General features: G+C 40.6%; 1 protein-coding gene across 1 annotated transcript in view; it reads left to right on the forward strand.

Annotated features, from left to right (window-relative positions):
* ppm1lb (protein phosphatase, Mg2+/Mn2+ dependent, 1Lb) overlaps window positions 1–13,557 on the forward strand; it is a 43,153-nt gene that overhangs the window by 23,992 nt on the left and 5,604 nt on the right. The window contains exon 2 of the mRNA XM_032509878.1: window positions 5,723–5,939. Coding sequence (XP_032365769.1) covers window positions 5,723–5,939 — 217 coding nt within the window. The remainder of the gene's footprint in view (window positions 1–5,722; window positions 5,940–13,557) is intronic.

Genomic DNA, 13,557 nt, shown 5'->3' on the forward strand with positions numbered 1-13,557 from the left:
CTCTCTCTCTCTCTCTCTGAAGGCATTGAAGCATTTCCTGCCACTTTTAATGGACCTCTATTCAACTTTTCATTCCTGATTCCTGATTTTTAGCTCTGCTTTTCACTTCTGAAATCCTTATTCACTTTATAGAAGTCATTTATGTCCTTTTTACGCTGTCAGCCATGCAGTACAGTGTTGGCCATTACACATCCCTTCTGAGACATGACTGGCATTTGAATATAAATGTTGCTCAGAGTGGTTTATTTCGGAATGTTTCTTGAGCTTGATGTAGTGATGTGGCTTGTGTGTGTGTCAGCACTACAGGAGATTCCACACAGTACCCCTACCACCAGTGTCGCTTCGCCCCAGCCCTCCATCCCTGAGCCCATCTTTGCTTTTTGGTGAGATTTAAGAGCTGGGAGAGTGAAATAGTTTTGGGAAGCCTGAATAAAATCTGTATGTTTGGGCGGAAGGGGGGTGTTTTCAAGGCCACACAATCACTTCCAATCTGGCTTCAGGCTCACTCTGAGCAGTAAGTAGATTATTGAATCATAATACTTACACAATGTCTTACAAATCATTTTTTCTAAAAACAAATGAACCAGATATACAAATATTTTTCCAGTGTTGCTGCACCTGTTCGAGGACTATTCTAATACTCTAAAACCACAGATTAAGTCAGCTGAATCAACCACTATCATAAAACAAATTACACTTGATTTGAGGAAATTTACATATTTATTTGTTGCTTTATTTACAGGTGACAATGCACATTATTCACTTTTTTAGAAATGTACTGTAGGTTGGCTCAACATGTATTTTCTACTCTCAACCAGATAAAACAAACAAAAACAAACTGGATAAAATGGATATGCAGTTGGCAGGTTGATTTCTTTAATATAAGAAAGCTAAGATCCCAAAACTTGAATAAACAAAAGAACACTTGAATGTTGACAAGCTGGAGTTTGCGAAGTTATGACAGAATTATGAATGTTCAAATTTACATTTTTACATACTTAGCATGTTTATTATGCTATGCAGAGCTGTGCGTGTGTTCAAGTGTAGTTTGCATTCATTCACATTCCTCCTAGTTATACAAATGAGAAGGCTTCTATTTATGTTACAGTGACATTTTACACACACACACACACACACACACACACACACACACACACACACACAAATGCGCGCTCCCTGCAGCATCTGTACTTGGCATAGGCTTGACACATCCAAAGCTCAGGTGTGACATAATTAAATCAGGGCTCCATGCTCATGTTTACTCTGCTCTGTGGACAGCCTGAGCTCTGCAGTGTCATCCTGAGGAGAAACATCCTACACCTCTGCAGTGCACAGCATGTCTGTCTATAGAGCACTAACCCTTTTCACTGTTTAATTACCATCATCTATTTGTTTCCTGGTTAATTTAAAGTAAAGACAAATAATAACCTTTCTGTCCGTAGCATTAATCATATCACAGTTTATAGTCTTTGCATAATAAGCTGGGAGTAGAAAATTGTAAAATGGCAAATATGGTCTCCTCAGAGATCGCTCCGGTGATTATAATTCCGAACTTGAATTGAGTGAATTAGAAATCAAAACAACAAAGAGAAATCTTATGAAATGCTCTTTCTCCAGACTCCCTCTTCTCAAGTATCTGCTGATTTCTCTGTGTTTCACAGCTCTGAGGGGTTTCTCACTTATCTCAGTCTTTAAACTGGAGGGACTGTCTCTCTTTCTTTAATGATGTGCTTGAGTGATGCTAATGAATGGTTCTTACACTTCTCCTCAGTCTCTCCCCTCTCTGTTCACTTTTCTTCTTCTCTCCGTCTGCCTGCTTGATCTGTCACAGAGACGACAGAAAGAGATTTTTGTACTTCGGTTATGAAACTCCCTCAGGGTGATTCTAAAGGAAAGCTCGGATGACTTTCCTCAATTTTGCCGGCATGGAAGTGTTTAAAAGGCCTGACTATTTCTGTTGGCTGTCCATCTGAGTGGCTCACAGTTAGCAGTCGGGAGGGAGTGTTTGGGTACATGATAGAAAGTGTGTAGGTGGCCCTGTTGAGATAGGAAAGTGTGTGGGTTTGTGTACTTACTATGTATGTGCTTGAAGCCTTTTTGCCATCATGTGTGGTGCGAGTGAAGTGCGGTTTGAAGGAGAGCCCAATGTGGCGCTCTGCACAGCCATGACTGATTGCACTCTGAGCCAACTCTTCACATGTTTTTCTGTAATAAGGTTCAATAGTCTTCTCATAGTGATAATCATAACCTAGTTCTGCAGTTTTCAGCTGTCTTTTGTTTTTTTGCGGCCACTAACTTTACGTTTTTGATTAATTCTTACTTCTGTCGACAGTGTTGTTTTGAACTGCGGCAGAAATATATTTTAATTGAAAAAGCTCTAAAGCACAGCACTAGACCGCAGACAGACAAAGCTAAGTCATCTTGCAAAAAAGCTTAATAGCCTACCAATAGGCATTTTGACCACTGGAAACACTATAAAACACATTTTTTTACGACCGGGTTTTCATTTAGTTCAGATGTGCACAAGGACGTACATTCAAGTACACAGACGGTGAAATTCACAACCCCCTGCTGGTTTTACACTTATGGTGTTGATCAGTGGCATTAACGCACCAACAGAGGCAGGAAAGCAAGCAAACATGTGAAAGAGGCGCAATGCAGTTTGGGCCATTTCTTCGCTTCTTGCTCGCGGGTTTCTCTATAGAGCTCCCCCTATAGCTTCAGAAGAGATATTTGGCAGCTCCGATGTTTACTTGTTGTCTGCCTCCTCAGTCTGCCGTTTCCTCTTTCTCTGTTCCCTCAACAATGCTTTCCTCGCTTTTTGCTTCTTTTTTGCCTGCTCAGAAATGACGATGAAAAACTCCATCGCTACCTTGTTCTCATAGCTAGCCGGTTCCTGAATGGCCGTACGTGTGCGGTGCCATGAAGCAATTTGTGACATCGTGAGACCTGATATCACGCAATCCATTCAATCTGAAAAGAGTCATATAACCATGGCAGTGACTCCGAAACTGTTCAGTTAAGGTAAATAAAGCTAAACTGCATACTTCCCCTTTAAACGAAAAGAAGGATTTGAACTAATAAATCAAATTGTTTCTCAACGTGTTTCTCAGAGTGTTTTGGTGATTTACACTGAATGTAAACATAACTTTTTGTTTATCTGTCTTTCACCCCACTTTCAGTCTTTTTAGTTTCAGATTTTTTAGTTTCTCTACTCCTGTGCATTGGAACGTTAGGGATTTTAGTTCTTAACCTCTACTGCTTTGACCCCACTCTGTCTCTTTCAGCTAGAATAACTCTCCCATTAAACCCATTTCTTCTGGTTCTGCTCTCTCTCTCATCCTTTAGCTCGTCCTGCATTCCTCCGTTGTGCTCCTATGCCAACCACTAATCTCATCCCCCATTTTGTTCCATCTGGTATTACTATCCTTGATCCTTGCCATCTTGTCTTCATCCCTCTATCTCACAGTCGTCATCCCTATCCATCGATGCTCTCCATCCCTCATCCTTCCATCCCTCGTTTCATCCTCTAAGCCGGTGCAGACGCTGCAGCCAGGTGTTCGATGTGTCAATCTGGTTAGCCAGCAAGTTAGATTGTCAGACAATCAAGCAGTCACACATGCAGTCACACGTGCTGTCACAAAGACGGATTAAACTCAAATGGTCGGAAGGAATGTAGCTGGAAAAAGTTTTTGTCCCCAGTGCTTTGAGAAGGACTGAGGACTGAGGCCAACAATTAAACTGCTAGGTAATTGGCACATAATAACCCAAGCAGACAAAAGTCTTCTTGTTCTATTAATGATCTTCAAATTGGTTCATGACTCCCGCTTTCTGTTGACTGGGGGGCGGGTGGCAGTAGCTCAGCCTGTGGAGAGTTGGGTTGGGAACTGGAGGGTTGCTGGTTCAAGTCCCCGTTTGGACCAAAGAATATAGAGTGGATTGGTAGCTGGAGTTGTGCCAGTTAACCTCCTGTGTTCAGGCCTGTGTGTTTTTTGTAACAAAAAACAGAGTGTAAATTGTACTCAATGAAAGAAAGAGAGAAAAAAAGAATGAAGGTACGTCAAGAGACGAGAGAAAGGGGTGTTTCGGAAAGATCCGTGGTGATTTTGGACTGAACATCATCGTGAAAGCAGACAAAAGGGACTTTGGGAGCTGGAAAATTGGTTTGGTTTGTTGTTGGTTTGGGTTTCTTTGGAGAAGATAGGGGGAGAGTGACGGAGCTTGCAGAGGAAAAGCGTAGTACTGAAAATATAACAAGAGAGGAAGAGATGAGTTGTTTTCATGTGTAGAGAAGAAGCAGAGGAGGAAGGGTTATCTGAGTCCTCGGAAGTAATTTCCCAGTGCAGCGTGAGATGTAGATAGAGAGGGAAAGAGAGGAGGGTATAGATATGAGAGAGAAAGCTAAATTAGGACAGTGTGTTAGCACTTGAGACATATGGTTAATCTACGGGTCTCTGTCATATGACCTCAATCAAAAGCGGCAGGAAATTGCAAACCTTTTCTCTCCTGCAGTCTTGACTTGCTCCTTCTCTTTTCTTAATCCAGTGCTTTTTAATTACTGCAGGCTAGTTATGTTTTTTACAAGTGCAAGCCATGTATGGAATATGAGCTATATGGATGCCGCCGGTCAGTAGCAAGTCAGCAGAATATTGCAGCATTTGTACTCTGAACTTTTTGAACTTTGTGACCTCGGACTGGCTTGTCTTCCCTGTTTGGCACTGAGCCAGAGGCATTATTTGCTCTGAAACGCCGGTGGGAATGTGTGAGAAAAGGTTTAGTCGGTGTTACTCGTAGAATAGAATGGATGGAAGTGAGGATACAGTTTCTCTGGCTCAGCTCTATCCCACAGCGGGGTGTGAGTGTGAGCTTGTGTGCGTTTGATTGGCAATGCTCTTTTTCATTCTTTATCTCTGTTTATCTGTTCATTCACCTGCTTCAGAAGGCAGAAAGGACAATCAGGTTACTGCCTCATGTGTATGCCATTTGTCAATACACTGTGTGTATTTAATATACAAAAGTTTTTTTTTGTAAATCAGTGGGCATTACGTTAGAATATTCCCTATCAATTATGTTCTTTTTCAACCTTTTGAATGCAGTTTTTTTTAGTTGAGAGGTCTCTTGCTTAAGTAGCTCTCCTAAAAGAATCACCCCCTTTAAAACCTGATCTATTGGCATACATGGATTATAATACTCATAACTATGTTATCATTAGTGTATAATCACCTGAAACTGATAATCATTGTGTTTTCAGTGTGTCCTCTGCCACGGAGCCCGCCATGTTACACTGCCATGTTTCTACAGTAGTCCAGAACACTGGCTCTCCAGAGGGCCTTTCACTTTTTTTTATGTAACTTGAAGGCCACCATATGTTCTATTACACACTTGGAAAGGGAGGGTTTTTCTTTAAACAACCAACCAAAAGCCAAAAATATTCAGTTTAAATACATATAAAGCAGACAAGAGCAGCAAATTGTCATATTTGAAATACTGAAACCCGTTAGTGTTCAGCATTTTTATTTTGTTATTGCATTAAATGATTATTTAATTATCAAAATGATTGCAGATTTATTGTGAATTCATACCACATGGTCAGTTTAAAAGATAAAGACACTCATCAATGTGTAGCTCCAGAATGTATTTGTTTACACTTCTCATAATTGTTGTTGACCAAATCTGCAGCCCTCTAACTCTTCTTCTGTCTCCCTCTGCTCTCCATTATCAGGCTGCTGCTGACTTTGCCAAGGCCCACCTGCCCGAGGCGCTCCGCCAGCAGCTACTGACCTACGAACGGGAGAGAGAGCGAGACAGGGAAAAAGACAAGGAGAAAGATGAAAAAAAGGAGAAGGGCGGCCTGTCCTATCCCTCCATACTTGAGCAGCAGATCCTGAATTTGGACAGGGAAATGCTGGACAAGCTCTCGGCCACCTTCAATGAAGCAGGTGTGTGTGCGTGTGTGTGTGTGTGTGTGTGTGTGTGTGTGTGTGTGTGTGTGTGTTGGTGTGTGGTGTGGGTACATCAGCTGAATGTTGACTACAACAGGGTGCAGAGGCCACATACAGATGGATTTTAAAGTGCCCATATTATGCTTTTTGGCTTTTTCCGTTTCCTTTATAGTGTTATATATCTTTTTCTTGTGCATGATCTAGGTTCACAAAGTCAAAAAACACAAAACACTGTTCACAAACTGCTCTAAACAGCGCTGTTGTTGTCCAGCCTTTACTTCTGTGACAAACGTGCCTCACTTTGTAACACACGTTATAATGCTCGCCTAGCTGTTAGCGTGGCACGCCCTCATACTCTGCTTCTGACTGGCTAGCAGTGCTTACCTAGCTACTGCACATGTGCGACTCCCAACAAAGATGGAACAGAAGTGAGAGTCTCACTCTGTAGCTAAAACAGAGAGCTCAACACACAGGGTGAAAAGAGGAGCTGCAGCATTGTGCAGTACAACAAACATATGTGGTTTTTAAAAAAGTTAAACCATGTAAACAGATTCTGATAAAACTTCTAAATACAATTATTAACCTAAAAATGAGCATAAAATGAGCAAAAACTAAAAAGTGTTAAGTCCAGGGAAATGTTTTCAAATATCCCGAGAAAGCTGCACCCAAACAATTATTGTCTACTCTACTGTTTGACTTGACTGTTGTTGAATAGTGAGTGTCAGCAGCCCCAGGCCTTGCTTATTCAGCTGTTTAAATACAAGCTGATCTTCACAAGGCTTGTAGTAATTATCTCTTGAGAGAGGCAGGGAAGGAGGGGTGACACCAGAGAGAGAGAGTGATGGATGAAAAGAGGTAAAAAAAGGGTCAATGGGAAGGAAGGAGGACATTTTGCTGGTAGGAGCTATACAGTAGAAAGGGATAAGGGACCTGTGCAAAATGGTAAAATGAAGAGATGGCAATTCCAGAGAAGGGCAAGGAAAGACAGGAAAGGGACGAACCGAAAGAGGAGCGTTGAAAGGGGGAGGAGAATGAGATCATGGATACAAAGGGTGAGGAAAAAGTCTGATCTGCATGAACCAAAACATACCTTTTGTGAAGGAGGGGAGGAAGAGAACAAAAAGTCCCACATCAGAATCTGTTATTAGTGTGATTCATTCATTCATTCATTGTTGTAGATTCCATGACCAGGCCTTGTTTTTTAATTTGGTTTTTCAACCACCGCCTCTGTCAATTTAACATCTGTACTAAAGGGAGAAGTAGACGAGGCCTACACAAGACCACCATGTATTATTTATTAATCTTTTTTTTTTTTCCTACGGCAGAAACATCATTGAACACGCAAGGGAGAGGGTTGAATTACAGATTATAAAATGATTACATGGACTAACTATGTGTAATATGCTACAACCTGAAGAATTCAGCATTCCTGTGGGAAGGTCCCTTTCCCTTCCTCCGCCTCAGATCAAACCAACTCTCTCAGCTGAGAGAGAAGCAGCGTGAAGACGGGAGGAATGGAGACGCTGGGAAAAGGTCGTGGTTTTACGGAGTAACTAATGACAGAAATTTCCACTTTCAAACTATCCGGGTTTTAGCTTCAAAGTTTTGCGGATAGTTTTTGATTGATTTATTATCATCGTATAGTTAATAGTAACGACGTTCCTCGTACTCGCCGAGTTAATCGTTGAGATTCTTTGAACCCAGAAACAGTACGACTAGAAGTCAAGTGGGGCGGCTGAACAGTGTGCCGCCAAAATGACAACCTGCACAGACAGCTGACGTGACTCACATGTAAGTTGTTACTGAGATATGAAAGGGCCATTGAGAAGGCTTAACATACTCTAAAGAACGACGGGTCATATGATACGCTGATTGTTGAGAATTATAGGAAGATCTGAGAATCTAGAGCCCCCAGTCTGGAGGCGACAGCTGATTATTACCAGACAGAATAGACGCTGCAGCTGCGTTATCTTTTCCTTACGCTCACCTGCTCTCAACCTCTTCATCCTCTTTTCGAATTTCTGATCTCTTAAGCTCCATGACCTGTTACATCCAGGCTCCAAAGATCTGTCCAAATCTTTTTCTTATCCCTCTATACAGTATGTCTATCGTCCTGTTTTTAAAAAGTACAACAAGAAAGGACTGACACTGAGCTTATAGATCCATCTACAGTCTAGCTTCATTACAATGAAAATGCTCCTGTGTTGTCTAATCCAAGCATTAGACAGTCAGGGATTCAATTTGCTGTATCATTCTGTCCTATCATTCTTGTCAGCGTCCCAGGGGGTGGGTGGGAGAGGTGGGGGGGGGGGGAATCTGCTGATCAAGTAATTGTTGTGCATTTTTGTCCCTGTATCTGATTCAACAATCGCATCATTTAGGGCGCACCGCTCTCTGCTTTCTGTTGCAATCAGGGCCTAAATTAAGCTGGCAGGGGAGGAAGAGAGAGGGAAAGTAGAGAGAGACAGTCTCATTTCAGTTCCCAGTACCTAGGACAACAAAATATCAGATTTATACCCCTGTTCATTCATCCCTCTGTTGTTTATCAGCCAACAAAAGCGCTTGAAAGAAAGATAAGGGAGATGGGACTTTGATGGAATGGCCAGGAGCTCAGAGTCTATTATGGAAACAGTCTTCTTAATGTTGTGTGGTATTCTGTTAGTACTAACCTTTAATGTAGCTGCGTGGCATGTCTCTCAGCACAGGTTTGTACCTCCAAAGCACACAACAGTGTCCATTAGTGGATTAGTTCAATAGTTAGTTATTGTTGCAAGCAGCAATATAGAGCAATAGGAATGGTGAATGGTCAGTATTTATAAAGCATCTATATCTTCTCTACCTTACCAGACATAAATGCTTTACAATTTGACCCTTGTTCACCTATTCACACACACGTTCACACACCAATGGTGACGGAGCTGCCATGTGAGGCACTGGCCTGCAAACGGGAGCAACTTGGGATTCAGTGTATTGCTCAACAACACTTTGACTAATAGTTCATGATTAGATTAGTTCATGGTAATATGTGCAAGGATAGACTAGGAAGAACATGTTTATCATCTATCTTTCAGAAGAGAAAAATATAGCTATCTTATAATATATAAAAATATAAAATATCTTTTTTACAAAGCAGGAATTGAACATACTATAGACTGTATTTGTTCACTGCATTATGAAGTGCTTTATATTTCAAAGACAGGTGATAGAAAACAGCGAGTGGGTGCATGGAGACTGAGCCATCTAAACACACACAGCAACATGAACACACACTCAATCATTTCAATGTGAAAGTGAACTCCCAGAGAGCCGAACCTTTTAGAAATCAAACATCTGCACACAAAAGCAAGAAGGAAATATGTGTGCCTCAGTAATGCAACAAAGTATTTGTGTTACTAGTGCACCAGACCTTTTTTAAAATGTGTCTTTAGACACTATGCAGCTCTAATAATTATATGCCTCTTTGTTGGTTAGAAACGTTCAGCAGGCTTTCCTGCAGTGTCGGAGATGAGTTAAAAATTCTCAAATCTGTTAAATACCGTCATCTAGTTTTTGCTTCTCTAAGCTTTGTATTTGTTTGCTATTATGATTATTTTTAGCTTCATTTTATCGATGTTTGTGGTTTTGTTGCTATGAGTCCAATCATTTTTCTGCTCAGACTCCAGTGGGGTTGACTTTTGTTTGAAGTGTTGTTTTTCTCTGTTAAACATCTGATTACTCAAAAAAAGCACTTAACATTCCTTTCCCCTTTAACTAAATGTTTGTTCTCACCAAGTATGCTTGCAGCATTTTGTTCAAACTCAGTTTTTCGTCCTTTAGTCTATTTTGTTTGTCCAGCAGAGAGCCACACTGTTTGAGCTGGGATGGCACCAAATAGTGACACAGACACTAGTCTTACAGCGCCAGTTACAGTATGTGTACTGTGAATGGTATTGTACTGTATTTTTTGGGGCATTAATGTTTTTTTTTGCCATATTTACTATGGACAGGCCAGAACAATTCTTTAATGTATTTTACTCATTCATTTGACCGTAGTAAAATGCTATAAATAGATGCCATTGATTCACCTTTGGAAATAAAGCTAAAGCAACATAATTAAAAAAAGAAAAAGAAAGGACCTACAGGTACTAGTGAAGCTAGAGTACTAAGGACTTGTGACTCTACCAAGTAGTTTTATCATAATGAGACAAAACACAAATGACTGACTCCTAAAATAGAGACAAAGCAACTGTTTGTGTTTTTTTTAACCCAGGGTCTATTGCTCGCTGGCAGTGTGGATATGATTCATTGAGACTGCTGTTTATTTGTGCGTGCATGCCTGTGGTTCACTTGCTCACAGCGCTGTGTTAAAGAATAGGTTCCAATAAGGTGTTTTTGACAGCTGGTGTGTTATGGAAAAATAATGTGTATTCTTTTAAAATTAAAGCTTAAAAAGTTGTTCTAGCTGAAACCTAAATTATGTTTATATGAACCTGAAAATGAGCACAATATGGAATATACAAAGGTTGTGTATGTATACAATAAAAAATAGAAAATGGATCCGACCTGTGGCCCTTTGCTGCATGTCATTCCCCCCCCCTCTCTGTCTTGTCAAAATAAAGGCCAAAAAAGAAATGCCCCAAAAATTACCTTTAAAAAAAAAAAAAAAAAAAAAAACTTTAAATAGCTAATATCAATCAATACAAAAAGTGCTTTAATCATAGTAATACTGATCCATGCATATTGGAGACGTAATGTTGTTTGGGTCCTGGTTTACAGTATAAGGGCCCAAATGATAGCATAGAGGGCATAGACCGATAGATAGAAATTAGAACAATATGTCTGAGGTGTGACAGTTATTACAATGTAATACACAGCTCGTCATTGCAGGGGTTTTTACCAGCTGACTTTAACACTTCCAATATCTGAGTTTTCTCAGCTCACCTAGGAGACTCTTTTTAAAGCGGTTCTTGCTCTCTGCATGACTGCAGATACATTAGATAATGATGTTTTTCATTGTGATGAATTGTCTTTTTAAGTCACATCAAAGCCTGCAAGTTTGATGTTGTGCTCTGACTGTCTGACTGCCGCATGACAAACTCAGTGATTACATTCAAGATTTTTGTTTTTAAAGTTATTTAAGTGTAAGGAATCCGGACCTGGAGCTTTGTATTATTCAGCATCCAGTTGGTTTTGTGAAGAGGAAGGATATTGATTGTCTTATATGGGAACTCTACACACTTACAGGTCTTAAGGAATACCACTGAATGTGTGAAAAAAGTTGTAAAGCAAAGTAAGCACCAAGTTTGAAAAAGTGCGTAGATAGAAAGACGTGAGCTGACCGGACCTCTGTATCCTGCTCCTCATCTGGCTAGCGGCTCGAGGCTACATTAGCCGCTACTAGCATAACACACCTGTATTTCACACTGAGCTATCAGTGGTCAGGTTGCACTATGGGTAATGTAGGCACAAGGTTTTGACAAAGAAGAAAAATTGTGGAATAAAACGGACAATATCTCAGGTTCTGCCTTGCATAATTAGAGGAGATACTTAGATCCACTGGCTTGTCAAATCATGTGCTTTGCCCTGATATGACCGGAAAGTCACTCCGGTCTATGATAAATAATTATCTACTATATATTTTGTATCGTGAGAATTTTAAGAGGAACAAGAAACACTCTGGAGAAATAATTTGTTCAAATGGAGGAGACAGGAGCCCAAAGCAAAATCCAACACAGGGCTTCAAAAAGGCTGAGGCTGGCCCAGAGGCAGCTAGTTATTCAGGATAGAAAGGAATGAATGGATAACAACAATAAATTATACAAACCAAAGATTGTCTAAAGCCTCATAGTGACATTATATGCAAATTACGAATGCTGCGCAAATTTTATAAAGCAGTTTAAAATGCCTTGTGCTAGAACATGTGGTGATTTGAGAGTAGGTCTTTGTCTTAGATTTTGGATATCGTAATATCATAATATGGCATAAGTGTTGTCTTTTCCTGGTTTTTAAGGCTACATTACAGTAAAGTGATGTCATTTTCTGTTGCCAGACTGTTGTAACTGTTCTTTTATTTGCCTTCACCCACCTAGTCATTATATCCACATTACTGATGATTATTTATCAAAAATCTATTTGTGTAAATATTTTGTGAAAGCACCAATAGTAAACACTACATTATCGTTGCCGTACCGACATCGAGGTATTGTGATATTAGATTTTCTCCATATTGCCCAGCCCTACTTTGTGCAGTACAAAATGTAGCATTGCTATAAATGTTAACCGTGCAAGTCCAAGGATGGAAAAATCCTGTTGTGGGTGGACTAATGGGTATTGTTTTTACATTTTTTAGGAAGGCTTTGAGAAAATGAGCCCGGGTGAACAGGGTGGTGGCATTCCTGCACTCTCATTTTTCACCCAAATGCCAAGCAGCTCAGTTACGTAAATCCACGTCTGGTGCTATATGGACACTTATACTCTCCAGAGTCTTTGCTGACTCAGAGAGAGTGACTCAGTGCAATGATACAAATTGGAGTGTGAGACCAACTGGGGCGGAGATGTTAATTGTATTGGAGTTTTGAAGGTATTTCAGGCCAAGCTAAGCCAATGATTAGCATGAGCACAGGGTGCATGCAGGCCATGGTGCCATTTTAATATAGAATTCTGAACATGAACTTGGCATGGTTGGGCTAATTGGGGAAGGGTGTGCTAGCAAGGAACCTCAGTCCATTATCTGTATCGCCATGGGAACTGGATAAGGATAATCAGCTGGACAGCATGGCACAATGCAGTGGCAGCTTTAGGTGCGAGCATCAGGATTAGGGATGCATACAATGAGGAAACTAATAGAAATGGATTTTTCCCAAACTGTAAAAGATTTAGTAAGTCGTTTACAATTAGGTGGCATCAATATTCACTTCACCTGAGCCTCGCTTTGGGCGGGTGCACTTTCTTGTAGTTATTTTCTCTCTCTCCTTTTTCCTATTTACCACTTTTCTTCTTACCACAAGCTATAAATGGGAGTAAGACAGTCATTGTCCTGCTAAAAAGTAATCTCTTTTCTCTTTCTTTCCTCATATCTCGGCCCTTCTCTCCACACTTCCTCAATTCTTTCTCTTCACTTCATCTGCATCCACTTCTGACTGTGTTACTGTACCTCTCGCTCTCTCTCATCTCATTCCTCACATATTGTTACTGCATCAGGTGTAGGACCTATTTTACATACAGTATGTGTGAGACAGAGGAACTGTGAATTGAATGTTTTGGCCCCTAATGAGTAACTGTAAACTGAATGTAAGGACCCTTCGTGGGGAGATAGATTTATTTAATTCAGTTCAACGCCAAACACCTGAGACATACATATAAACTGTCATTCAGTCAACATCACACCAAGATGTGGAACTTTAAAGGGAAGTGTCTCAAACGTTAGTAGGTGATCCATAGTCTTGCGATGGCATTTAAACCGGCTTTATTTTAGTCTTGTCACTACCCCATGGGCATTTTGCATGCTAAAATCCTGAGAATGTCTCAACTATATGTCCCATTTTCCCATCTTTCTCCTTGTATACAACCCCCTTCCCCTCTCTCTCTCTCTCTGTCTGTCCGGGTGGTCCAGACCAGTTGGACCCCCCCCCCCCCC

The sequence above is a fragment of the Etheostoma spectabile genome, chromosome 3 (assembly GCF_008692095.1).
Source record: "Etheostoma spectabile isolate EspeVRDwgs_2016 chromosome 3, UIUC_Espe_1.0, whole genome shotgun sequence".
In the NCBI taxonomy this organism is placed as follows: Eukaryota; Metazoa; Chordata; class Actinopteri; order Perciformes; family Percidae; genus Etheostoma; species Etheostoma spectabile.